General features: G+C 39.3%; 1 protein-coding gene across 8 annotated transcripts in view; it reads left to right on the top strand.

Moving 5' to 3' along the window:
• The window catches only part of LOC132398062 (non-POU domain-containing octamer-binding protein-like), a 98,733-nt gene that overhangs the window by 27,556 nt on the left and 43,302 nt on the right, over positions 1 to 27,875 (top strand). For all 8 annotated transcript variants that reach the window (XR_009513533.1, XM_059976998.1, XM_059976993.1 and 5 more), the window contains exons 3-8: positions 4,959 to 5,260; positions 8,486 to 8,581; positions 9,565 to 9,761; positions 10,702 to 10,786; positions 16,760 to 16,868; positions 24,273 to 24,327. Coding sequence is in view for 7 of the 8 variants with exons in the window: in XM_059976998.1 (XP_059832981.1) it covers positions 4,959 to 5,260; positions 8,486 to 8,581; positions 9,565 to 9,761; positions 10,702 to 10,786; positions 16,760 to 16,868; positions 24,273 to 24,327 (844 nt within the window). In the remaining variant the exon portion in view is untranslated. The remainder of the gene's footprint in view (positions 1 to 4,958; positions 5,261 to 8,485; positions 8,582 to 9,564; positions 9,762 to 10,701; positions 10,787 to 16,759; positions 16,869 to 24,272; positions 24,328 to 27,875) is intronic.

Raw genomic sequence — 27,875 nt, 5'->3', positions numbered from 1 at the left:
AACGAGCAGGTGCACTTATCAAGTGGCAACTGAGTTGTAAAATTTATCTTGCAACAGCAGTACAGTGCAATGCACTAAAAATTACTATAGTCATGATAAATATGATAAATAGGTTATAGTGTCAAAAGAGAGCAAAATAGAGAGGTAATGTTCATGGACTGTTCAGAAATCTGGTGGCAAACATTTAAGTGTACGAGTTCAGGTTCCTATATCACCTCGCTGATGATATTAAGAGGGCATCACCTGGATGATGAGGGTCCTGAATGATTTATGCCACCTTGAAGCATCGCCTTTTGAAGATGTCCTTGCAGGTGGTGAGGCTAATTACCATGATGGAGCTGGCTGAGTCTACAACTCCCTGCAGCTTTTTTTTCGATTTGCGTCTTGGATTCTCAGTACCAGACAGTGATGCAAACAGAATAGTCTATACATCTGTAAAAGTTTTGTAGTCTTTGGTAACATACCAAATCTCCTCAAACCCCTAATGAAGTACAGCTGCTGGTGTGCTTTCTTCATGATTGTATCATTTGTTGGGATCAGGATGGATCCTCTGAGATGTTGGCACCCAGGAATTTGAAGCTTCTCGAACTTCCCTCCTGACTTCCCGTTCATGAAATCCATAATCATTTTCTTTGTCTTACTGATGATGAGTGCAAAGTTGTTGCGACTCCACTCAACCAGCTGAATCTTGCCTCACTTCTGAAAGCCTCATCTCTCTCTAAAACTAGGAGTATATGTTTAACATGAGAGTTAAGACTACAAGGGGAATTTAGGGGCAAGTTTTTCTTTATAGGGTAGTGGGAATATGGAATGAGCTGCCACTGGAGGTGGTAGGTGAAAGTATAATTAAAACCTTTAAAAGAAGTTCGGGCATGTACCTGTATTGGAAAGATTCAAAGGGATATAGATCAAAAGCAGGTAAAAGACTTGACATGAAAGAGCTGGGCTGAAGGACCATGTGAGAAGATATTGTTTTGCATCCGTACTGTCAATATTTCTTGGAATCATGGAACATTCCCATTCTTTAAATTCAACTGAACAGAAGGTGAGCCTGTCCATCTTTTCTTCAGACAATTCACTTATTCCAGGTTTCAATCCATTTGACCATTAATGCAGTACCTGGTCGATGTTTGGTTTGGAAGTTTTTGTTTTATGCCACCTTTCTGAATGAACTGGGTTCCATTTACTCTTCTAATTGGATAGAGATCTTCCCTGAATTTGGGATTGTGGAAAATTAAAATTGGTGTACGAACTATCTTGTTTGTCTTCAGGCTCCTTCCTGTACAACCTCCCTGATGGTATTACAGGTTTCCCCCACTATCGGAAGGTAGTGCGTTCCTATGAAACTGTTTGTAAGCCGAAATGTCGTAAAGCAAGGGAAGCAATTACCATTAATTTATATGGGGAAAATTTTTGAGCATTCCCAGACCCAAAAAATAACCTACCAAATCATACTAAATAACACATAAAACCTAAAATAACACTAACATATAGTAAAAGCAGGAATGATGTGATAAATACACGGCCTAAATAAAGTAGAAATATTGTATGTAAGTTGTCGTTTCACTTAAGAGAATTGGGAAGACAGCAAGTGAAAGTCGATTTGGAGAAAAAAAAATCAGAACGTACACGCATGCGCACACAACTGCCTGCACAAAGCTTCACGGTCATGGTAGTCTTTCTCGGGATAAACACACATATAAAGCGGATGTCTTTTTTCCGTAAAAGCGCAAAACTTTCTTTTTTTTTTAAATAATTTTTTTATTAGTTTTTCAAAACATTTTACAAATTAAAAACCCCAAATCCCAATGAGGAACATTAAAACAGTGCGAAATTAAGCATACAATAACTATGCTACAAAGGAAGAGAATTTAGCAAAAAAAAAGCACCTGAATTAAAGACAAGTAAGCTTAGTGTCCTCCCCAAGCCCCACAACACAAGAAAAAAACAGCAGCAACTCCAGACCAACCACAACACAATATAGAGAGTATAAGTCAGGACAGCCAAACTCCCAGACTGTGAATACACTCAGCAACAGAGGGTAATAATGCCTTCTACCAGGAAAAAAAAGGAGCTGAAAGCAAGGGACCGAAAAGAAAAAAAAAACCCTGGTCAAGAGGAAGGTTATGAAAGTACTCTATAAAAGGTCCCCAGACCTTATGGAACTTTAGATCCGAATTGAGAACTGAATAATGAATTTTTTCGAGGTCCAAACAGGCCATGATGTCATTGAGCATGAGTGGGCGGGGCAACATCTCTCCATCTGAGGAGGATCAAGTGTCTAGCCAGGAGAGAGGCAAAGGATAATATTCAGCATTTGGTCGGACCCAGACATAAATCTGTCTCGCCCCAAAAACCAAACAGAGCAATTAAGGGGTTTGGTTCTAGGTGCTGATTCAGAATACATGATAACGTAGTGAAGACATCTTTCCAGAATTTCTCCAAGCTAGGACAGAACCAGTACATATGGATGAGAGAGGCCACGCCCCTCTTGCATTTATCACAGAGCGGATTAATGCTAGGGTAGAATCGAGATAGTTTAGATTTAGACAAATGGGCTCTATGAACAATCTTAAACTGTAAAAGGCAGTGACGAGCACAAAGAGAGGTTGAGTTAACCGATTTGAGAACTGAATCCCAGCTCTCCTCAGATAAGGAGATATTTAAATCCTGCTCCCAGGCCATTTTGATTTTATCCATGGGGGCCCGTCGTAAGGCTGCTAGTTTATCTCGGATGATTGATATTAAGCCTTTAGCGCAAAACTTTCTTGGTTAGCAAAAACAGGTACTAATGTAGGTCTTCCGTAACAGCAAACTGTCATAAAACAAACGTTAGAAAAACTGCGGACACCTGTATTGAGAAGACTCAAAGTGCATTTATTATTGAAGTATGTATGCAGTATACAACCCTGTAACATTCAGAGAAAAATATCAAACCCTCCCCATGTGTAAATGGCAAAAAAAGATTGGAAAATGCAGATTTATAACACATCAAACTGCAAAGTAATTGAAACAGTACAGAAATGTTCAGTATAGTACAGTACAATTTAGTACTTTTGTTCATTAACTGCAGAATGCAGAGCCAGTCTGCCATGATCAAAATCACATCAAAACTGGAGTAATCAGAAACCAAAAAAAAAACATAACTGAATTACAGAATCCAGTCCACACACTGCATTGATTAAAACTTGCTCAAGATCCAAGACTGGTAGCATCGAGCAAGGGGAGTGGTGGTGGGGGGGGGGGGGTTGGAGAGAGGGAAGAGCCCAATGGAATGCAGACACCCTCCTTCAGGAGCAGTGAGTGTGAGACTGATCAAATGCAGGCAGATGGCGCTGAACACCTGCTCACCTATCATGTTAATTTCAATATTCCTTGATGCTTATGGGGCAGTTAGGGGGGAGGGGTTAAGGGGAGGGGGTATGGGTTATATACATTGTTTTTTCATACTTTGTAATCATTTAAAAATGCAATAAAAAATTATTAAAAAAAAAGAAAAAAAAAGAAATGGAGTAAATCATAGGCTCCTGCCCTGCTTCCTGGCCGCACACTTCGCTCAACACTGAACTGCTTTGGGGACAGCTAAGCTCCAGATAGCTCATATGACCCAAAAACACCACCAAAATGTAGGTCATGTTCCAACAGTAACAGTCTTATTTGAAAGAAGAAGAAATGAAAGTAGAAGTTTTGTGAACTATCTGAAGGATGTTGCCTCTGATGCTTCAGGAGTAGAGGGCATCATATGGATGGTGAGGGTCCTTAATGATAAATGCTACTACCTTAAGCTTTTTGGGTCAACACCACTGTGAAAAATGGTGCAACAATCTGTTTGAAAGGAGATGTATGAAGTCTGGCTGCATGTTGGAGTTAAAGGGCTGCTCAACTGAGTTATCTGAAGCTGAACAATCATACTCTTCCTAACTACAAATTGCAAATTTAGAACTTGCTGGATTTGGCAATGCAAATGATGAACCTGAGGATTTAGAATGGTGGAGAAAGGTACTGGTGAGTTAAAGGTAAATATTATTGGTGGTATGTTTTCAATTGAAAACATCCTGGTATCATAGATAGCTGTGAATGTGTGAACCTTGAAAAATGTTTTCACTTGTTGGTTAATTCAAAACACTGTCATTAGGAACAAACTGATGGATATAAAGAGCAATTAAGATTTCATCTGTCACCATTACCTTTTTACATGTCATGTGTCCATGCAGGTGTGTTGTACCCTTCTCTGCTCACCTTTTCACCTCCGTTTGTATCTGTTTTGGACTGCTTTTTCATTACATAGATAACCAGTAGAGGACAATGTAATTCCGATTGCCCACACTACTAGTAACAGTCTCCCAAACTGATTTGTTTCATCCTTTAAATTCAGTAATCTTAATATATTACAGCAGTTGAGCTTGTCTGTTGTGAAAATTGCCATTGCAAGTTTTAATCATGCCTTGTTGCCTTGTACTTAACAATGGGTTCAAATATTTTGGTGATAACTGGTCCCCTATCTTGTAAGGTGGCATTACAATATCGATTTTACAAGGATTAGTACGGAAGCAGAATGAACTTCCCAGTATCTATACACAGGCGTATTTATCTTTAGTCACGTCCAGAACAGATAAAGCTCCAAGCTACCAAGATGTAATTTCCTTCATTCCTTTAATATTTCTGAAGATTTACTTGGTTGTTTTCAGGGTTACTATGATAAGACATGTGGGAGGATCTTGGTGCAAGTTCACAGAACTAGGTAACCACATGATCTTGGTTGAAAAGTGTATTTGTAGTTTTTGCTGAATGCGTAATAGGCTGGTGGACTTTTATTTTAACTTCCCATTCTTAACTAACACCTAAAGCTTTCTGCATTCTTTGTGAGATGTATCTTACTCCATGAATATTGAAACAGTTCTTTGTCCAGAATGACATTTTATTTAGCTGAAACTGAAAAATTAAACCTTGATTTACAGGAAACCAGAACATTGGCAGAAATTGCCAAGGCAGAACTTGATGATACTACACTTAGAGGGAGGCAGATAAGGATTCGATTTGCAACACATGGTGCTGCTCTGACAGTGAAGAATCTTCCTCAGTTTGTATCAAATGAGTTATTGGACGAGGCTTTTTCTATCTTTGGACCAGTGGAAAGAGCAGTGGTGATCGTAGATGATCGTGGGAAACCGACTGGAAAAGGCATCGTAGAGTTTGCTGCCAAACCAGCAGCACGCAAAGCTTTGGACAGATGCACAGATGGTGCATTCTTGCTGACAGCGTAAGTAATGAGCATCAAGCTTTATTATGTTTGGAAGGCATCTTAAGTAGGAATTCCTTTAATTTTAACTTTTATTGTGCCAATGCTTAAAATTTTTCCTGCTCCAGTGGAGTCAATACGCAATTACCTTTTTAATAGCTAATCTTATTTAGTCTTGTAAACTGGTTTGAATATTTGTTGGTTTGGGAGAAGAAAATGAATTAACTGCGAAGAAAATGGTAGATTAGCTGACTAATTCTGTAAAAAGCTGTTGGTAGCACATCAACTGTCGTGCTTGATTAATTTACCTTTGTTTTTGGTTGCCTTAAAAGTTGTCAGAAATTAGTTCTGGTATGCGGTTGAGGTGGTCTTTTAAATTTGACTAAGGTTACTTTGCTAATTTTAAACAAACTATGATTTACTCTCAAAGGTAATGGAAGAGTGAAATTTCATTTTACTTTAAATGTCCATGTAAATCTCTATGGTTATATCTATAAGGGTCACATTGAAAAGTTTAAGGACCTGTTAAATCACACTAAGACCACAGAACTGCAAATGTTGCTTTTTTCATTAAAAAGGTATAGAGGCAGTGGAGACTTTGTGGAGATTTACAATAATGATATTGAAAATATGAGGATATACATAACTGGACAGACTGAACAAACATTTTGACCTCGATCATATTTTATGGTGACAATAAAGGTCTTTAGAATTATAAAAGGTGTTGATTGAAGAGCCACAAGAAGTCAGTTTCCATCTGTGGGAAGGTTTTCAATTGGAGGCTGCTAGTTTCAAGTCGTTCTCAAAAACATCCAATATGGAATTTAGTGGAAATCTCTATAGTCAAAATTTGAAGGTGTACCTCACTGCCAGAGAATGAAACACTTGACTGTACATAGATAGGAGCAGCTGCTCAAGGAATGGAAGAAAGTGAGAATAGAATTTCACAGTGATTGATATGGCTGAGAAAAGAAGGGAGGAAGCTTGGTTGGTTGGTTAAGGCCATCACTCTACTAGGTCTTAAGCTGCCAAAAGCAGCTTGCCCATAGTCGTCTATCCTCGGCCAGTCCTTCAGGTTGTCCTCAAGTGAACCCCATCTGTGAAGATTCTCTTCCTCCCAGAGATGAGGTCTTTGAGCTTTGCTGGTGTTTCTGCAACTTTGTGGGGTGGGGTTGCTAACCCCATGCCCAACCCTCCTCCTCCTCTCGCAGCCAAGCTATGCACTGTCCATGGTGGAATTGGAGAAAGAGTGAATGTGGTGTGATTGCTAGTGTGAACTGTACCCTGTTTCTTCCAAGTGGCCTTAACCAAATCAACCAGGGTAAATTGGTTAGAAATGATGGATGAACTGAATAAGTAATTTGTGTCAGTCTTCACTGGAAGACAGCAGAAGTACCCCAGGAACCTAGGAATGTCAGGGGACAGAAGTGAGTGTTACTAAGGACTAAGTTACGAAGAAGGTTCTTGGGAAGCCGGAAGGTATGAAGGTAAATAATTCACCTTGACCAGATTCTAAGACGTTGCTAAAGGGATTGTGGAAGCATTAGTAGTGATCTTTTTGGCAGTTTGTTGTTTTTTGAACTTTAGTTTTCATTGATTTTTATTGTTTCTTTTTATTTACTGTGAATGTCAGCAAGAAAACAAATCTCAAGGTTGTATATGGTGACATATATATATACTTCAAACTTTTCCATTCTTTAAGCAGGAAGGGGAAAAGGCAAAATGTAGGAAATTATAGGCCTGTTATTTTAAATTTAGTGGTTGGGAACACGTTGGAGTCCATTGCTAAGAATGAGGTTTTGTGGTACTTGGAAGCACATGATAAAATAGGCTGAAGTCAGCATGGTTTCCTTAAAGGGAAATATTGTCTGACAATTCTGTTGGCATTCTTTGAGGAATAACAGCTGGATAGACAAGAGATGATGTTTACTGGATTTTCAGGTCTTTTACAAGGTATGGTAGGGGACATGATGTTGTAGGGAACAAAGGATAGGAATAATGGGAGCCTTTTCTGGTTGATTGCCGGTGACAAGCAGTGTTCTGCAGGGGTCAGAATTAGGACCGCTTCTTTTAATGTTATATGTCATTGACTTGGGTGAAAGAATTGATGGTTTTGTGTCCAAGTTTATGGACAATATGAAGATAGGTGGTGGGACAGGTAGTGTTGAGAAAGCAGGACTTGTATAGATCAGGAAAATGGGTAATGAAGTTGCAGATGGAATACAGTGTCGGGAAGTTCTTTGGTCATGCACTTAGGTATATGGAATAAATGATGAGTGAATTCAGAAATTGGTGCAAAGGGATTTAGCTACTAGTACAGAATTCTCTAAAGATTAATATATATGTTGCGTCGGTAGTAAGGAAGGCAACTGCATTGTTAGCTTATTTTGAGGGTGAGTATATAAAAGCAAAGATATGATTTGAGTTTTTAAGACATTAGCATTTGTCAGGGTGATTTTATGGATGTTTGGTGGCTGATGGCCTTGAGGATACAGATTTTCTTTTAAAGCCTTGATTAATGGATAGCTGAACAAGCGGTGATAGGCCAGTTTACTCAATGTTTGCATCTGTCTTTAGTGCTTTGCCAAAATATTTCCTCCAGGCTGAGGTACAAATGAAAATACTAGTTCCGCTTTTATGCATTATTACAAGATGGTTTTAACAAAATGAACTATTTCCATTTCTTCCAGATCTTTTTAAATCTTGCCACCTAAAGATTGAGAGGTGCCAAATAAGGCTGTGTATTTCTTATTTGATCTTCACTTTTCATTTGGGCATATGCAAAATGTATTTTGAGTAGTAACATTCAGAAGTTGAATAATTGATTCAAATTTCTTGGATGCGTCTGCTGAGTTGAGCCACATGTCTATCTTGTGTAACCACACTAGTTTCTGAAACTAGTTACACTCCACCCTAGTAACCTAAAATTTTGGAGAAGGTATTGGCCTTTTCTTCTGGTGATCTCTGCTTTGTTTCATTGTGAATTGATTGGTGTACCGTACCTGAGAGCAGAGACTGAAAATAATTTGCATCGTCAAATATTTGTAAGTCGGGTCTCCGTTACCCAGGAGCTGGCACACTTAGTTTTCAATAGATTCAGCTGAAATGACAAGTGGGCGTGCATTTACTTGATGGAGACGGTCATAATTTCAGAGAATATTTCAATGGTATTATGCTTATCAGTTTGCTATTTATAATAAAGCCAGCAATTTCAATGTTGATTATTTTCTCTGTTCCTTTTCCTAGGTTTCCAAGACCTGTGACTGTTGAACCTTTTGAACAGTATGATGATGAAGATGGACTTCAAGAGAAACTGGTTCAGAAAAACCAACATTATCACAAGTGAGCTTTAAGTATAAGTTACTATTACCTTCCCATTTAAGAGTCTTGTGTTTTAAAAAAAATTGATCTGGGCCTTCAGCTGTTTATTTAAGAATTTCTTGGGTTTTTTTGCCCTGCTTTGAATTTTGAAATTGCGAAGGACAGTACGTGGATAGGAGTTTAGGCCAAACCCAGGCAAATGAGTTTAGGCTTACAGCATGGATGAGTTTGTCTGTGTTACTGTGCTGTATTAATCTGTGGTTAAACTGCTGTTTTCTACATCAAGTTACCTCTGCTAAAGTTACTTGTGGCTTAATAAGTTTTGCAATTTGTAATAGATTTCTTGTTGTTCTTGTACTCAATTTAATGACTTTGTGCATTGATGAAATTGGTTTATTATTGTCACATGCACTAAGGTATCCATATAGCTCATTCACATCAGTTTATTGGGGTAGTACAAGGGAAAACCAAAAAGAATCGCAGAATAATGAGTTACAGTTGTAGAGAAAATGCTATGCATATAGACAGTAAGGTGTAAAGTTATAATGAGGTAGATTGTGGGGTCTGGAAGCCATTCTTATATGTGGGAACAATTCATAAGAGGAGGATAGAATCTGTCCTTGAGCCTGGTGATAAATGCTTGGTTAGTGTGATCTTTGATTATCCTGGGTGCTTTACCAAGGCAGTGAGAAATGCAGCCTTGATGTGCTGAGGATTGTACCATACCAGGCCATGATGCTTTCTGTGGTGCATTGCTAATGGTTAGTGAATGTCAAAGGTGATATGACAAATTTCTTTAACCTCTTGAAGTACGGGAGTCTGATTTTCCTTTTTCTAATGGTTACCTATTAAACTAGCAAAGATAACTGGAGAGGAGGAAGTGGAGTAGGAGGATTGTTGGATTGATAATCTATCCCCCTACACATAACGAGTGCAGTTAAGATTGCTTTTGTTTCTTGTCTCTTAATTTGAGGTACAGTAAATTTTTCATAATTATTCTTAAGGGAGCGAGAACAACCACCAAGATTTGCCCAGCATGGGACATTTGAGTATGAATATGCCATGAGATGGAAAGCTCTGCTTGAAATGGAGAAACAACAACAAGAGCAAGTGGATAGAAATGTGAAAGAAGCGCGAGAAAAGTTGGAAGTAGAATTGGAAGCTGCACGTCATGAGCATCAAGTCATGTTGATGAGGCAAGGTCTGTTGAGAAGTAACCCTTGCACTTTCTTCTAAAGGCATTGATTTTTGGTAAAATGTTGGTCCACAGTTTTATGCTGAATGAATTAAGCACCTTCTGCTGGCACAATTCCTATATCACTCAATTGTCTGCATACCACAGCAATGCATTTGAGGCTCCTACCACTTTGTTTTTATGACCCACACATCCCCTTTGAACTTGCCCCTATTAACTGAAATGCCTGCTGACTAGTATTTTTAGGGGTAAAAGATCCTGGCTGTTCTCTCTGTCTCTCATAATCTTTCTATCAAGTGAGCAATGGATCTCCTGTCCTCTCCTTCCCACTACTTTTTAACTCTGTTATGTGCTTGCTACCCATCCCACCTAGTTCATGAACAGTAGTGGCTTTTGTAGTTCCATTCTCTTTTTGCTCTTCAGCTACATAAGCAGAGCCCATGATAGGATCATCATCTGTATTAGAGACATCCAGGGAAGTTGGGCACAGTGCAGGGATGAGGGAAAACTAGAAATGAAATTAAAGGTTGAAAGTACTCTTAAGTTAAAGTGTAAAATGAGTGTTGTAAATGCAGATTTCTGACATGGTTGTTCTTTTATCTTTTAGAATCAAGATAATCCTACTTCTTTTAAGATTTTTACCAAATAACTTACATTGTAAAAGATTTACACTTCCTTTTGATAAAAGTGACAGGCTGTTGCCATCTGTGTGTACCAGTGAATAGACTTAATCTAAAAGCGGATTGTAGAATATATGGTCTGATACACGTATGCAAGAATGGATTATAAATCTCTGAACTACCTGTAGAAATTGTAATTAAAATTTCATTTAGTTGAGGATAGTCTACATCTTTCAGAATGTTCTATATCAAGGACACCTATTTAAAAATAAAATTGCTCTTCGAAGTGTATAAGTGTTTTAATTAACTCAAGATTTTTTCAACAGATTTAATGAGACGTCAAGAAGAACTGAGGCGAATGGAAGAACTACATAATCAGGAAGTGCAGAAAAGAAAGCAGTTGGAACTGAGGTAATTTTTTTGAATAATTGAAAATAAAGAGTTTTTTGAAGAATGTTCATTTCTGACAGGTAACCAATAAAGTTATTAAGTACAACGCACAAATATTCAGAAATTTTGTTTCATTATTCAGCAAGAAATTGAACCTTGTTTTGGATTAGATGGGTAATATTACAGTTGAATGAATGAAGATGATGTTTAGAATTGGGCATTGATTTGGGTAAAAGATTTATTGAATGGCTTCAAGAATGGAAGAGGTGTTACTTTTGTTAGCTTGATGGTAGAGAGAGCAACAGAAATATGGAACGGGGAAGTTGCTTCTCTCCAGCAAAGTTTAAGAAAGAGTACGTCAGGCTGCTGTTTATCCATTACAGTTTGGTGTTCAACAGCACCACTGCCCTCACTTAATCAACAAATTTCAGAACCCTGACGTCTTTATCTCTCCCTGCAACTGGTTCCTTAACTTCCTTAAAATAGACAATAATCAATGCAGATTTTTAATAACTTCCTTGTTGACGATCAACACCACCATACCTCAAGGGTTGTGTGCTTGCCCATTGTTCTAATCTCATGACTTTGGCAAAGCAGAGCTCCCAACAGCATTTATAAATATACTGATAATACCATTGTTGTTGGCAGAATCATGGCAACGAGAAGGTTTTACAGGAGTGTGATAGATTGCATGATCACAAGTGAGTCGCCACAACAACCTTGTACTCAGTTTTAGCAATCCAAAGAATTGATTGCCTACTTCATGATGTGGAAGTTGAGAGAACACATACTAGTCCTCATTGTGGAGTCGGTGTTGGAAAATGGTGAGCAGCTTTTATTTCCTGGCCGTCAGCATCTCCAAAGATCTGACCTGGGTCCAACATGTTGATGAAACGAAGATGATTTGCCAGCGGCTCTACTTCATTAGGGTTTCAGGCGTTTTGGTGTGTCATTAGGCTTCTTGCATTTTTCTACAGATGTTTGGTGGAGCCATTCATCATTCTGCATGGACATAAGCCTTCTGACTGGTTGCATCACTGTCTAGTAAGGAATCTTCAATATACAGCACTGCAAGAGATTGCAGAGCCCTGTAGAGTCGGCCATTTCCATTATGAACATAATCCTGCTTGCTATATGAGGATATATTTCAAGAGATGGTGCTTCAAGAAGGCAGAATATACCATTAAAGATCCTCGTCATCCCAGACATGGCTTTGCATGTTGCGACCAGTGGGGAGGAGGTATAGGACCAATCAACATTTTTGGGAATAGCTTCTGCGACGTTAACAGTACATTGCTATATTTAACTTTTGCACCGTTGATTTAATTTGTAGCTTATGTTTTGTACTATACTACTGTTGTAAAATGACAAATTTTACGACAAAGTGCTGTTGGGGTAAAGTTCTTGGGTACACTAGAAGATTCTGTATGATAAAACAAAGGTTTCTAACTATCAATAAAGTTAGTATAAAGAGCAGAAAACAGTAAAAAGCAAAATCAAATCAATATTTGGTCTGATCACCCTTTGCGTTTAAAATGGCATCGATTCTTTTGGGTACATTGTTGTGCAGTTCTGAGCAAATCAGCTGGGAGGTGGTTCTAAGTATTTTGGAAAGCTTGCCACAGCCTCCTGCAGACTTTGGCTGTCTTGATTCTGTCTCTCCAGACAACCTTGATGGTTTTGAGATCAGGGCTCTTTGAAGGCTATACCATTTGTTGCAGAATTCTTTGTTCTCCTTTTCACTGAAGGTGGTTCTCTGAGGTTGGCTGTGTGTTTGGGTCATTGTCTTGCTGCAGAATGAACTTGCGACTAATTAGACACCTTTCTGATGGCATTCCATGATTGATGAGAATAGACTTCTCTGAACTCCAGAGGGATGTGCTTGCGTTCTAGTGGTTTCTGTGAGTGCTGGACAACTTCCGATTTAGAAGGGACATCAGTTTGTATCTCTTGTCTGCTGCATTCAGTTTCTCTGGCCAGCTATTGCACTTCTGGTCCTCAGGAATGCCAGTTTCTTCATGCTTCTTCAGAAGAGCTTTGACAGCACATCTTGAAACTCCTGTGTTCTGTGAAATTTCTGCTTGAGAGAGACCTTGCTGTTGCAGGATGACCACCTTGTGTGTAGTTGCTATGCTCAGTCTTACCATGGTGGAAGAATTGATGATTTGAAGGTCATAACTGGAGCATGTCACTTTGTTCTAAAAAGTTGAAGAGGGAATGCCGTTTTGGTCTAAACATTTTGTTTAAGAAAGTGTGGATTTTGACTCCCAGTACCAGCTTTCTTCCTGGCAAATGGTGCAGTTTCAATAAAATTGAAGAACTCTGAGCTAGATTGCTATACTAGAGGGACATTAAGACCAGTTGTGCTTTTGTTTCACAGAATCTTGGTTAAGCTCTTCCATAGGTAGCAATTCAGCTTGATGGGTTCTTAGTACACTGTCATGATGGGACAGCTGAGTCTTTCAAAGGCAGAGGAGTTGGAGTATGCTTCATGATCAACTCTTTGTGGTGTACAAATGTGGCAGTTTTATCTCAGTCCTGGTCACCCGACCTGGAACACCTCGCTATCAAGTGTCATCTATTTTATCTGTCACAGGAGGTTTCAGCCATCTTAGTACCTCCTCAGGACAATGTAAAACAGGCTCTAGATGAACTGAGCGGTGTAACCAATAGGTGTGAAGCAACACATCCTGATGCTTCCCTATTGTTGGGGATTTTAATTAGGCCAGCTTGAAAAGGTCTAAATAATTATTACTAACAATTCACTTATAGTACCTGAGGAGCCAAAACACTGGATCTATTACACCTTCATCAAGAACAGTTCATGTGCTATCCTGCACCCACACTGATCTTCTGGCTGTGCTTATATTCCTTGAGTATAGGCAGAGACTGAAGTTTGCAGCACCAGTAATGGGGACCAAGAAGGTACAGATAAGGGAGGTGCAGGAACATTTACAGCGCTTCTTTGAATCAATAGACTGGATTATATTCAGAGATTCATCTTTGAATCAGAGTGTGCCTCTGCCATCACTTCATTAAAACCTGCGTGGATGAGTGTTTACCAATGAGAATTTATTGTACATAACTAAATTGAAAGCCACGGATGAACCAGGAGGTTCGTACTCTGCAAAAGAAAACCAGGTACAATTTAGGGAGGGCTATTTCAAGAGCTAAGGAACAATTCTAAACAGGGTTGGAGATGAAATCAGATGCATTTCAAGTATGGCAGGGTTTACAGGCCATTATTTCATATAAGGTGAAACCTAAAACCACGAATGGCACTGATGCTTCACTCTCAGATGAGCTTAGTGCCTTTTATGCTTGCTTTGAAAAGGAACTATGTAGATCCTCACAGCACCTGGTGACCCTGTAATCTGTCTCAAGAGGCCAGCATCAGGCTCTGTCAAAAGAGTGAACCTTTGCAAGGCGGCGGACCTTGATGGAGTACCTGGTAGGACTCTGAAAAGCTGTGCCAGCCAACTGGCGGGGTTACTCAGAGGTTTTCACTCTCTTCATTGCAACATTTCGATGTTCCCAGCTGCTTCAAAAGGGTAACAATTATACCAGTACCCAAGAAGAGCAGGGTGAGCTGCCTTAATGACTGTCATCCAGTAGTCCTGACATCTACACCTCTCAGCAAAGATCTGGATCCACTGCAATTTTCCTAGCCCTCAATAGGTCTATGGCAGATGCTATTTCATTGGCACTTCACGCAGGCTTGGATCACCTGGGTAATAGAAATACCAATGTCAGGATGCTGGTAATTGAATACAGCTGAACATTTTAACACTGATTCCTTCAATTCTGATTGGAAAAACTCCAGAATCTGGGCCTCTGCAACTGGATCTTTGACTTCCTAATTGGTAGACCACAACCTGTGCGGATTGGAAGCATCTCCACTTTTTTGACAAACAATAGCACACCTCAGGAATGAATGCTTAGCCCCCTATTCTACTCTACACCCATGACTGTGTGGCTAGGCACATCTCAAATGTTGTTGATGATACAATCATTGTTGGCAGAATTTCAGATGGTGATTAGGGGTATGCAAGAGAAATATATGCCAGCTAGTTGATTGATGTTGGAGCAACAACCTTGCACTCAGTATTCGTAAGATTGAAGAGCTTATTGTGGACTTCAGAAAAGGTAAGACGAGGGAGCACACACGAGTCCTCAAAGGGATCGGAAGTGGAAAGAGTGAGCAGTTTCTAGTTCCTGGGTGTCAATATCTTTTGAGGATCTAATCTGAACCCAGTATATTGATGCAGCTACAAAGAAGGCATGACAGTGACTATATTTCATTAGAAGTTTGAGAAGATTTGGTATGTCACCAAAAACACTTGAACGTTTCTACAGATGTATCACATTCTAACTGGTTGTATCACAGGTATGTGGTGGGGGGGGGGGGGAAGAAAGCAGGATCGAAGAAAGCTGCTGATAGTTGAGAACTTGGTTCCATCATGAGCACTAGCCTCTAATAATTTCAAGGAGTAATGCTTCAAAAGATGGCATCCATCATTAAGGCCCTCTATCACCCAGGTCATGCCTTGTTCTCATTGCTATCATCAGGAAGGAGGTACAGAAGAGTGAAGGTACGTTCAGTGATTCAGGAGCAACTTTTTTCTCCCTCTGCTGTCTAAATGGACATTGAACCCATCAACACTGCCTCACAATTTAATTTTTTTATTTGAAACTTCTATTTGGTGCCTGTATTTCTCTTCATAGGTTTATAGGATATGGTAGAGAGAAGATTCATAATGACAATGTGTGATTACAACTTTGAATTCACAGAAGCTGTTGTGTTATGTAACATAATTTGTAATTTTATTTTCCTCTTAAAAATATGGCCTAATATTGCAGGATTTACGGAGCTCATTGAAGAGATCCTGATTGTTTTTGTAACTATTGAAAGATCAATGACATGCAGAGCACAGAAACAGGCCCTTAAGTACATTTAATTCTGCGCCAAACGTGTCTGTACTAGTTCAATTTTAATTCTGCTTCAGATTCTGGTGCTTCCCTACAAGCCAGGGAGGATCTACAGTTTTCATGTAACCAATGGACCTCTTTTTTTTCCCCTTCCCCTACACCAACAACTACTTTGGATTTTGGGTGGAAACAGGGGCACCCCGAAGAAACTCACGGGGGTTATATTGGAGAATGTAAACTCCATGGACTACCCCAAAAATCAGGGTTGAACTTGAGTCACTGGGGCACGAGCTTTACAAGTTAGATCGTTGTGCTGCCCTTGGTGTATCTTTTGACACCTTTGTTCTATACAGTAGTAGAGAGATCCTTTGTGTGCCTGTAGTTGAGTTTGTAAACTTTCAACTACAGGTGGCCCCTGTTTTTCGAACGTTCGCTTTTCAACAACTGGCTGTTATGAAGGTCCTACATTAGTAAATGTCTTCGCTAACTGAAAAGGATTTTTGCTTTTACGAAAAGAAGATGTCCACTTTATACATGTGTTTACCCCAAGAAAGACTACCATGACCGTGAAGCCTTGTGCGGGCAGTTGTGTGCGTATGCGTGTATGTGCTGATTTTTAAAAAATATATATATTCATATTTGATTTTGGCTCACTGTCTTCCCCATTCTGATAAGTGAAACTACACTGTACGTACAATATTTCTACTTTATTTAGGCTGTATATTTATCATATCATTCCTGCTTTTACTATATGTTCGTGTTATTTTAGGTTTTATGTGTTATTTGGTGTGATTCGGTGGGTTACTTTTTGGGTCTGAATTTTTTCCATATAAATTAATGGTAATTGCTTCTTCGCTTTGCGACATTTTGGCTTACAAACTGTTTCATAGAATCGCTCTACTTTCAGATAGTGGGGGAATTGTGTATTCTTAAACTACCCATAGCCTTAGCAAATTGCCTTTAGAAACACTTGGATTCTCCTGTATTTCTTCTGAAAAAGTTTTTTTTCCTGTAAGTGGTGTTGAATATTTAATTTAGTATGTATAATTTTATAATTTACTATAGGCAAGAAGAAGAACGTAGAAGACGTGAAGAAGAAATTTTGCTGCGTCAGCGAGAGAAAGAAGAAATGATGCGAAGACAACAGGAAGGCTTTAGAGGAAACTTTGAAAATGTAAGAGCTGAAGTGAATTAATAGTGGCATTTAAAACACTATCAAAGTTATCACACTTTGCCAATCGTTTTTGCTATATGCAAAAACAGTGTTGATTATGTTGATTATTCAACATTATTCAGTGTTGATTATTCAACAGTGTTGAAAAAAGTGTTGATTATGGTAGAGAAGAGAGAGTTGAGGTTTTTTTTTTAATAACTCCAATCCTTTTTCTCTATTTATTGAGCTGTATATGGACAATTGACATGATGATAAAAATAATTGCCTGATAACATAGTGGTGCTAGAAATTTTGTGAACCATGTAGTATTTTCTATATCTCTGCAAAAATTTGACCTGAAATGTGATCAGATCTTCACGCAAGTGTTAAAGCTAGTCAAAGAGAACACAAACAAACATTATACTTACATGTATTGGAAAAAGTTTGTGAATCTCTGGGGTAGTGCGTTTACAAATCCGTTTGGAGTCAGGTGTTCCAATCAATGAGATGTGATCAGAGGTGCGGGTTGTAAAGTATAAAAAAGACATAAAGGCAGGTTACTGACAGGGCCAGATGTTCTCAAAGATCTGTTTGTGTGCACCATTCCTTGATCAAAACAACTTTCAGAAGTATAGTAGGGATGCATGAAGCTGGAAAAGGCTACAGAAGCATTTCTAAAGACCTGGGTGTTCATCAGTCCACATTAAGAGAAATTGTCTGCAAATGGAGGAAACTGAGTATTTTTTGCTACTCTCCCTAGGAACGGGCATTCTGTAAAGATCACACCAATAGCACAATGTGCAATGTTGAAGGAGGTGAAAAAAAAACCCAAGGGTAACTGCAAAAGTCCTGCAGAAATCTCTAGAACTTGCTAAAGTCTCTGTTCATGTGTCTACTATAAGAAAAACACTGAACAAGATTGGTGCTCATGGAAGGTCATTGTAGAGGAAACCACTGCTTGCCAATAAAAATGCTGCGTGCCTCAACTTTGTAGAAGGCCACGTGAATGTTTTGCAATGCTTCTGGGGCAGTGTTCTGTGGACATACGAGACAAAGTTGAGCTTTTTGGCAGAAATGCATTCTGCTAGGTTTGGATGAAAAGGGGCAGTGCACACCAACAGTACAACTGTGAAGCATGGTGAAAGCATCATGTTTTGGGGCTGCTTTGCTGCCTCAGTGTCACCATTGATCAACCCAATGTAATGCAACAAGTACCACGGTTGATTCTTTTCTGCCTTTATTAGTAGCAAGCTACGAGAGAGATCGTTCCATCTGCACTCAGAGAGTCAGACGCTCGAAGTCTCTCCGTTTAAGCACAGAGATAGTTTTTTATACCATCTTTGTCACGAATACCATCAACAATGATGGTCTGAGACAAAGGCCACTTAATCACCTAAAACAAGGTAAACATACTTGACACAACACTTGATCACATCAGGCAGAGGTAATCAGAAAACAAAGTATAGATTGTTACATCCTGCTAGTGAGGCTATGTCCACACTAGACTGGATAAATCCGTAACCGAAGCTTTTTCTCTTAGTTTTGACCTTCCGTCCACACTAAAACGGTGTTTTCTTCTCCTGAAAACGGAGCTTTTCTAAAACACCCTTCAGAGTGTATAATTTTGAAAACGCCGGATTGGCTGGAGCAGTTTGGATAGGGTAACCAGACAAATCTAAAAACGCTGTAATTACTTGCCGGAATAGATGGTGACGGTAGCGCACCATTTCATTGTTTTCTTGAACGCAGCCTAACAATTTCAGAACAGACAGCAATGAGACTGAAGCCAGAAGAGTTTGAAATGTACTCACCAAATACTTTGACCCATTACTTAAATAAGTATACTCACTTTACCCTGCTTTCTGTCCTTGCTTGTATGAAGGTGGTTTACCTATTTATGCAAGTATTTCTCTGACAATAGATGTGTAATAGCCTGATGTAACATTGTATGGAAATACAAGATAATAACTGATGCAGACATGTTTTATACATTTAACAAGGGGTTTTATTAATGCAACAGAGTTGGTCAGCTTTTCAATGTTCATCGTCAGCCGGGTCATACTGTCTGTGAACTCCCTGTCAGTTGCCTCCATACATTCCAGTATTTTTTTTAAATTTTAAGTCCTGTGCGAGAGCCAACAGCTGTCAATCGTTTTTCTAGTCTGTAACTGAACAAATGCACACTAAGTTTTTCACAGCGCGATTCGACACCAAACATGTCACTTGTTTTTGGTAGATGTGTCCTGCGCGTGCCCAGTAGGAGGAGACTTGCCAAAATATCTGTTTTAATGTGGACAGAAGTATTTTCAAAAACGCTTAGTGTGGCCGCCTATCATTTTTTTACATGAAACCAGCTTTTTCAAAATTATCCAGTCTAGTGTGGACGTAGGCTGAGACAAGAAGTCAGCAAGACAAATTAATCCTTTAACATCTCAATACAAAAGAACAGTCAGATCCATAGAAATTCTGGCTACTCAGATAGAGCAGAACTTAATAATTTAGATAAGAGACTCTACCGAAATTAGGAAAAGAATGTAAGGAATTCCCTGCCTTATCTCCACCTTCTGTCGAAACCAAAAAGATGTGAAAAGTCCGGATACATCCTGGGTGTGTGTGAGCTTTCTAGTTACAGTTGGCCCTCCTTTTCCACGAGGGATTGGTTCCAGGACCCCTCACGGACACCAGAAAACGCGGATACTCAAGTCAAGTCCCTTATTCAACCTTTCTCAATACAGTGCACCTTAGGACCCAGTGAAACCCCAGACCTTATTTAAACTGTCTCAGTGCGGTGGACATTAGGTCCCGGCGCCAGAGCTCTGAATCCGCAGTGTTTCTGTTCACAAAAATAATCACGATTGAAAATAAAGTGGAAATAATAAAGCGATTGGAAAGAGGTGAAATGCCAACGGTCATTGGAAAAGTGTTAGGTTACGTTGGTCAACGATTGGAACAATTTTAAAGGGTAAAGCGAGAAAGGTCCTGCCCCGATGAAAGCTATAATTATTACTAAGCAACACAGTGGTTTAGTTATTGGGTTTTGGGTTTTTGATCCCGAGCCCGGTGCTGAAACATACGTTCTTAAGCGTTAAAATATAATATTAAGGTAAAATATATTCTAAGACAAAAGTTTGACTAACTGACGCTAAATAATACCGGATGTCCCTGTTCCGACTTACTTAGTAAGAGAACTTACGACTTTTTTCGATCCCGATCCACGATAACCCAAGCACATCGTCTCGTATACTTTAAATTATCTCTAGATTACGTATAATACCTAATACAATGTAAATCCTATGTAAAGTAGTTGTTATACTGCATTGTTTAGGGAATAATGACGAAAAAAAGTCTGTAAATGCTCGAACAGCAAGTGCTGGAAGAGCACTTCTGGGTTTTCTCGATTCGCGGTTAGTTGAATTCGCGCATGCAGAACTCTCAGATAAGGAGGGCCGGCTGTATTATCTTCATTCAAAAGAAACAGCTGCTCAAACACACTGTAGACATTCTCAAACCAGAATACACAGACTCAACCATAACCATTATTTACAGGAATCTGAGACTTCCCAATTCCCTTAAAACTTTATTATCAGGGCCTGGACAGTTTACAGTTGTTGAGGGAACAGTGAATTCAAAATTGTATCAAGATACTTTGCAGGAGAATGTTAAGGTAGCAGTCCATCACCTGAAGCTTAATTGAAGTTGTATAATGCAGCAAGGGAATGATATTAAAGATCAGAGTAAACCAACAGAAAAGAAGAAAATTCATGTTTTGTAATGGCCATGTCAAAGTCCTGACTTTAGTCCTATAGACGTGTTGTGGAAGGACCTAAAGCAAACAGTTCATGCAAGAAAACCCACCGACATCCCAGAGTTGAAATAGTTTTGTGTGGAGGAATGGCCTAAAATTCCCCCAAGCCAATGTGCAGTACTGATTAACAGTTAACGGAAAAGTTTGGTTGAAGTTATTACTATATGGGGGGGTTCACACCAGTGCTGAAAGCTGTTACTGAATGAACAGTTGAACAAGTATAATGTTATCTGTGTTATTAATTTAATTTGATTCTCTTTATCCAGTTTTTGGACGCATGAAGATCTGATCAGATTTTAGGTCCTATTTATGCAGAAATAGAGAAAATTCTATAGAATTCACAAATTTTCTAGCACCACTGTACTTGTCTCTGTAATAACGTTATTTTTGAGACCTGGATTACCGTCATTGGAACGGACCCTATGATAAATGTTCCTTGTGTTTTATTAACTGAACAAACATTTAATGCCTTTTTACAGTCATGGTTTTTCATCAAGGTTTGGAATACTGGTATGAATTCAATGCTGCACTGTATTTTAGCACTTGCAGTAACCAAGGAAGCTGCACATCAACACACAAGACTGCTTTGTGGTTGATTATGATTATATTGGACAGTGAGATTCTACTATTTGCCCATTATGTACACATTTATTTTGATAAGACAGCTGTCAACAGTTCTGACTTGGATTGCCCTAAATTTATATAAGGCTACAGATAATTCCAACTAAAGAATGGTTACTAGTCTAGAATATGAAGCTATTAGAGATGCATGCTTCAGAATGCTCTTTAGGAGAAATCTGACATGTTTGGTTTAGGCTGAAGTGGTTAGTAAATCGTTCAATTTTATAATTACTATTGCATTCATACAGAGTAGGAGTATGGTGGATAGACCTCTTAGTGTTGTAATATAGTTCCGTGTCTACATCTGGACATTGGTGTCTAAACTGGGAGAACTGTCCACAGCTAGGTAGTAGTCTGATATAGTCGTATACACATTTTTACAGAATATGAGGGAGATCTTTCCATGACATCTCAAAAATTTCGGCACAGACAATCACCAGACCTATCACAGTGCTATATAATCAATGGGGAGAGTCTGTGAAATATCCAGCTCCCATCAAAACTCATGGCAAGTATGAGAACCAATGCCTCATTACCATGGAGCAACACTTGGAAGAAGCAGTGAATGTAGCAAAAGTCCAAACTATGGACTTAACTATTATGCTGTGGCTTATAGCAGCGTAATAGATTGAACTGTCTCAGTGCTAAAGGACGTAGCTTCCAGATGATTGTGGTAGGGAGTGAGTGAGCCAACCAAATGGATACTCCTACTTGACATCATCCTTGTCTACCTTACGGCAGATAAATCTACTCATGATAGCTTTGTTCTAAGTGACCAATCCGTAGTCTGATCTTAATATCGAGGATGCCGCCTGAGTACCAGTAAAATTATGCAATTGGATAAATAGAAGCAGCTCAGGATAGGGCATCCATGTGGGACTTGTCCATCAACAGCGACAGAATTTGACTTTGTGACTTGGTGTATTCCTTACTCTAATAGTCATTTGTGTCAAGCCTAGTTCAAGGGGTTCAGGGAGGCATAACTGTGTATATATACCATGCATAATTAAAAATGCCAGCTCGGGGAAGTGGTAATATGGGCAGAATTGCCTTCTATGGTCCTGTATTCAGTAAGGTATGCAGACTTGCAGATAGTACATCAGTTTGAACCTCCTGTTGGACTATGGAATGAGGAGGCTACAGGTATTTTGATATTCTTAATGAAACCTGTTAAGCCAAAGATGCATAATTAATTGGATACATTTTATCTTCCATTTGAAATGCATGCCATTGCAAGCCAGTGTATTTGGCAAAGGCTATGGGGCTGAACAGCATCAGATGAGTTCCAGAACTAGCTATGCCTCTAGTTAATCTGTTAGAGCATAGTTCCAATAGTGGCTTTGATTTGTCAACGGAAGATTAACCAGGTGTATTTTACTCACGAAATCCAAGACATTTCCTGTGCAGTCAATCGCCATGCAGGCGATACATCGTCTGCTCTCAGATCATCAGCAAGATGATGGACTTGGTCAATAATAGTGCTATCAGGCAGCACTTTCCAATGACCTGCACACCAATGGCCAGTTTGGGTTTTGTCAAGACCACCCAGTTCCATAACTCACCAGAAAGGCCAAAAAATTGAACTATAGAGACAATGAGAGTGTACTTGCCCCTGATATCAAAGAAGCAGCATAATACACTCGTAAAAATTAAATCAATAGGTCTCAAAAGGATTGTGGTAGTCGGAGGTTAATTTCCTTCGTCCCAGAACATCACTCCAAGTGTCCAAGGCTCAACCTTTCATCTCTTTATTTATTACCTTTCTTTCACCATGAGGTTAAGGTGCAATCAGTGCACTTCCCCAGTGTTCAGTTCCATTGAACAATGAACCCTGAAACCTCAAGAACCCCGAAAGGGGAAAATAGAGATATTAAAGATGGAAATAGAGCTGTTTCCAAAGATGCAAGCAAAGGAATTGCCATTAGGAGCCATTGTCTCCTCCTAAGCTCCTCCTCTGAAGCAGCTAGTTAGCAAAATCTACATAGCATTCAGTTAGTAACACTCAGGCCTTAATAATTTCTAACGAGAGACTGGAATTGTCTATCTGCGGTTTTTGTTTTTAATGGCATTACTATTGCAGAGTCCCCCATCAACCAAGTGTTTGCCATTGGAAACACAACTACACCATTCATGTCAATATCAAGGCCACAAAAATGTTCAAAGGCTAATTCCTCTAGGAGTGGCTTACCTTTTGACACCATATTACAATGCCCAAAGAGAAATGTAGTGGAGTATGAGTTCAGTATTATCATTGTTGTGGAGCTTGACAATTAAGCATAAAGTGATTTGCTTGATCAACATCTCAAACTCTTCCAAAATGTACTACATACTCAGTCTGGATACACCAAAACTGTCTGCTGCGGAAAGTAAACATTGTTCTGATTTTAGAAATAACCCATTGTTTATTGCTACTGAGTCTTGTACAACAGCTCTATGGAAGAACATATAACTAGGTTTTCAATTGTAGAATTGGCTTACAATCAACTTCAAGGCATTAGTACCAGTCATAAAATTCTGGATTTAGCAATGCAATCCTGACTTCAAAGAATTGTATATTTTAGATTTACTTGTGAAGCCTTGAATTAAATCTGAGACACTCAACTTATGTGTATTTTCCCACACTACTTTGCTGTTTTTGAACTGTGGTGGATATTCAAGTAATGTCTGAATTGGATTTATATAGCATTCTTTGATCTTTAATCTTCAAGATTTGCTTTTGGAGACTCAGAGCTGATGTTAGCTAACCAACTGATAGCACCTTCTATGTCAGCTTCACAGGAAAAACAGCATTTTTTCTGCTGTTAAAAGTCCATGTGATCAGATAACTGCATTCCTTGTCACCTCTTTCCAAATGATTTTTAATGCACACCATCAAGGCCCTGATTTTGTTTTATAGCTACTTGAATAAGCTACTTGATTTTGAATAAGTGTAGATGTCTTCAGGAATGAAGCCAAGGGCATGATATGACTTTTTATTGTGAATGTTATATTTTTTGTAGAGAGAGAATATGAGGATGGAGGAAATGGCACAACGTACTGGGATGGCCATGCCAGGTGAGATTTATAAAAGCAGTATTAATGAAAACAGTATTTTTGTGGTGAAGCACATACTGATGTGTGAAGTGTTTACTTAAAGAGTTGAAAGTAAAATAACTTCCAATCTGGCGAGCTGCAATCATCATGAGCAGTTGCTTGTTTGGCTGAGATGGTGCATGTTTTAAGAGCTCCGGACCTCTGAGGACCTCTTGTCGGGTTGAAATTGTACGACCTATTCAGCACCAGGCAAAGCTAATTTTTTTTTTAAAAAGAAAGGTATAAACTGAGCAGCCATTGTTGGAGTGGACAGTGTTAGAGTGGTCAGGCTTTGCCTCAAGAGGCCTAAGACCAAGTTTCTAGTAAGTTCTCTCTCCCCCCCCCCGGCTCTTTATTTATCTAGTACATAGCTAGTTCTTCACGTGAGATGTGGGAACTCTGAGTGACTTCCAGTCAGGAGATTGTGAAGTTGAAAGACACACTCAGATGGCATGTTGCCTCACAGGTGCCAGGGTCAGTGTTGTCTTGGATGGGGTCATAACATTCTAAAGGAGGAGAGAGAGCAGCTGAAAGTCATGGTACATTCTAGTACCAATGACAGGAAAGGGAGGAGGTCCTGGAAGACAGAATATAGGGAATTAGGTGAAAAGCTGAAAAGCAGGATCTTACTACATTGTAGTAAGCTTTGTGGATTGCTGCCTGTACCATGTGCCATGAGGGTAAAAATAGGATCATCTGGCAGATGAATGAGTGGCTGAGGAATTGGTTCAAGATAATTGGGAATTCGGTTTTCTTCTGAGGAGGATGTCACCTGTGTAAAAAGGTGGATAGCACCTGAACCTGAGGACTAATATCCTTATGGACAGGTTTGCTAGAGCTGTTCAGGAGGGTTTAAATGAATTTGGCAGGAGGATAGGGCAGTTGGTATTGAATTAGATTCAGTGTGTAGTGAGTCTGTGAGCAAGGGCAGACAAATGATACTGCACAATTGCAGTCTAAATGGGATTAGTTGAAGTGCCAGAATCGAACAGGGCGATGAATACATTACTGAAGGTGCTGCGTTTAAATGCAGTATACGGAATAAGGATGACCTTGTACGGCAGTTACAGAAGGGCATGTATTTTGCTATGAGCATCATTGAGTCATGGCTGAAAGATTGTTGTGTTCTTAAGGTCCAAGGATATACCTTGTATTGAAAAGATAGGTAGGTAGAGTGAATGGCAGGCTCTTTTGATTAAAGAAAAATGAAATCAAATGTTTAGAAAGAGGTGACATTGGATTGGAAGATTTAGAATCCTTATTGATAGAGGTAAGAAACTGCAAGAGTAAAAAAAAATCTAGACTGGAGCTATATATAAGCCTCCAAGCAGTACCTATGATATAGGATACAATCTACAATAGGGAATAGAAAAGGCACTTAAAATGGGCAGTGTTACGATAGTCATGGGGGATTTTAATTCGCAGGTAGACTGGGAAAATTAGTTTGGTATTGGATACCAAGAGATGGAGTTTGTTGAATGCCTACAAGATGGCTTTTGGCTGAGCCCACTAGGAGAAAGGCTGCTTGTGGTTCGGTGTTGTGTCATGAACCTGATTTTGATTATGGAGGTCAAAACAAAGGGCCCCTTTGGAGGCAATGATCATAATATGACAGAATTTGCAGTGCATTTTGAGAGGTAAAAGTTAAAAGTCAGCTGTATCGATATTACAGAGAAGTAAAGGGAATTAGAAACAGCTGGCCAAAGTTGATTGGAAGGAGACACTAGCCGACAATAGAAGGCAACCAAAAAAAAAGCCATAAGAAGGGAAAAGATGAATAACTGAGCCAATAATGTAAAGGATACCAACAGTTTTTTCCAGATTTATAAACAATAGAAGGGGGGTGAGAGTCGTTATCGAGCCACTGCTGGTATTGGGGGATAGAGAAATGGCGAACAAAGTTTGTTGATCTCCACTGTGGAAGACACCAGTGGTATGCCAGAAATTCAAGAGTGTTGGATGGGGGGCAGAAGTGAGTGTAGTTGGTATTATTAAGGAAAGGGGACTTGGGAAGCTGAAAGGTCTGAAGGTAAATGAGTCACATGGACTACATCCCAGGATTCTGAAAAAATTAGCTGAAGAGCTTGTGGAGGTAGTAATCATGAATGTTCAAGATGTTGGAGTCCATTATTAAGGATAAAGTTTGCCTGACAAAGCTTTGAGGAAATAGCCGGCAGGATAGACAAAGGAGAGTCAGTGGATGCTTACTTGGATTTTCAGGAAACAGTTGATAACTAAGATGGTGCACATGAGACTGCATTAGAGTCCATGGCATTAACAAGAAAAATACTAGCATGGATAGAAGATTGGCGGACTGGCAGGAGGCAAAGAATAGCAATAAAAAGATCCCTTCACTGGTTGACTGCCGCAGACTAGTGGCGTTCCACAGAGGCTGATGTTGGGTTCCCTTTTTCATACTATATGTCAGTGATTTGGATGATAGAATTGATGGCTTAGTGGCCAAGCTTGTGGACAATATGAGGATAGATAGTTAAGGCAGCTAGTATTGAGGAAGCATTTAGTCTGCAGTAGGCCTTTGATTGGTCGGGTGGACAACAAAGTAGCAGATAAATAGTGTAGTGGAGTGTGTGGTCATGCACTTTGGTAGAAGAAATAAAGGTGCAAAGGGTCTTTGGACTCCTTGTGCAGGATTCCTTCATGGTTAACTTACAGATTGAGTTGGTAGGGAAGGCAAATCAATTTTAACATTCATTTCAAGAGAGTAATGATGTAATACTGAGGCAGCACTTGGAGTATTGTGAGCAGTTTTGGGACCTTCATCTAAAACGTGCTGACAATGGAGAGGGTCTGGAGAAGGTTCATGATTATGATTCTGGGAATGAAAGTACTAATGCATGAGGAGTGTTTTATGGCTCTGGGCTTGTATTTGCTGGAGTGTGGAAGAATGGGGGGGGGGGGGGGTTCATTGGAATTCATTGAAAATGGAAAGGCCTAGATAGAGTGGCTGTGGAGAGGATGTGAGTGTAGGACCAGAGAGCACAGTCTCACACTAGACAGACATCTGCTTAGAATAGAGGTAATGAATTTTTTTTTGTAACAGGCCAATATGCAGAATTCATGCCACAGACAGTGGTGGAGGCCAGGTCGTTATGTATATTCAGTGGTGGAACAGACTTGATTAGCTGGCTGGTCCAATTCTGTTCCATGTCTTATGCCTTTTGATTTTTATAATAAAAATAGCTTTGTTTCATCTGTGAAAATGTTGATTTTTCTCTTAAATTGTTTTGTAGATAAAATTAAAAAAAAAATTCTAGTTGCAGTGATATATTTGCATTGATCTAGGGATCCACTAGCGGTGCTTGCTGTTGACTGGAGCTGTTCACCAGATTCTTTGGTCTTTCACCTTTTTCAATGTTTATTTTTTTTTTGGCATCAATTATAGGGGACCTTTTGTGGCTAAAATCAGTGAAACTATAAACTGGTGAATAGAATTGGTTACAACTAGAGAAATGGCGCAGAAACAGCCCTTTGGGCCCTCACTGACCATTCGTCATCCATTTACACTAATC

The sequence above is a fragment of the Hypanus sabinus genome, chromosome 8, assembly GCF_030144855.1.
Source record: "Hypanus sabinus isolate sHypSab1 chromosome 8, sHypSab1.hap1, whole genome shotgun sequence".
NCBI lineage: Eukaryota > Metazoa > Chordata > Chondrichthyes > Myliobatiformes > Dasyatidae > Hypanus > Hypanus sabinus.
The sequence above is the reverse complement of the archived record's forward strand: the minus strand, read 5'-3'. Positions and strand labels throughout refer to the sequence as shown.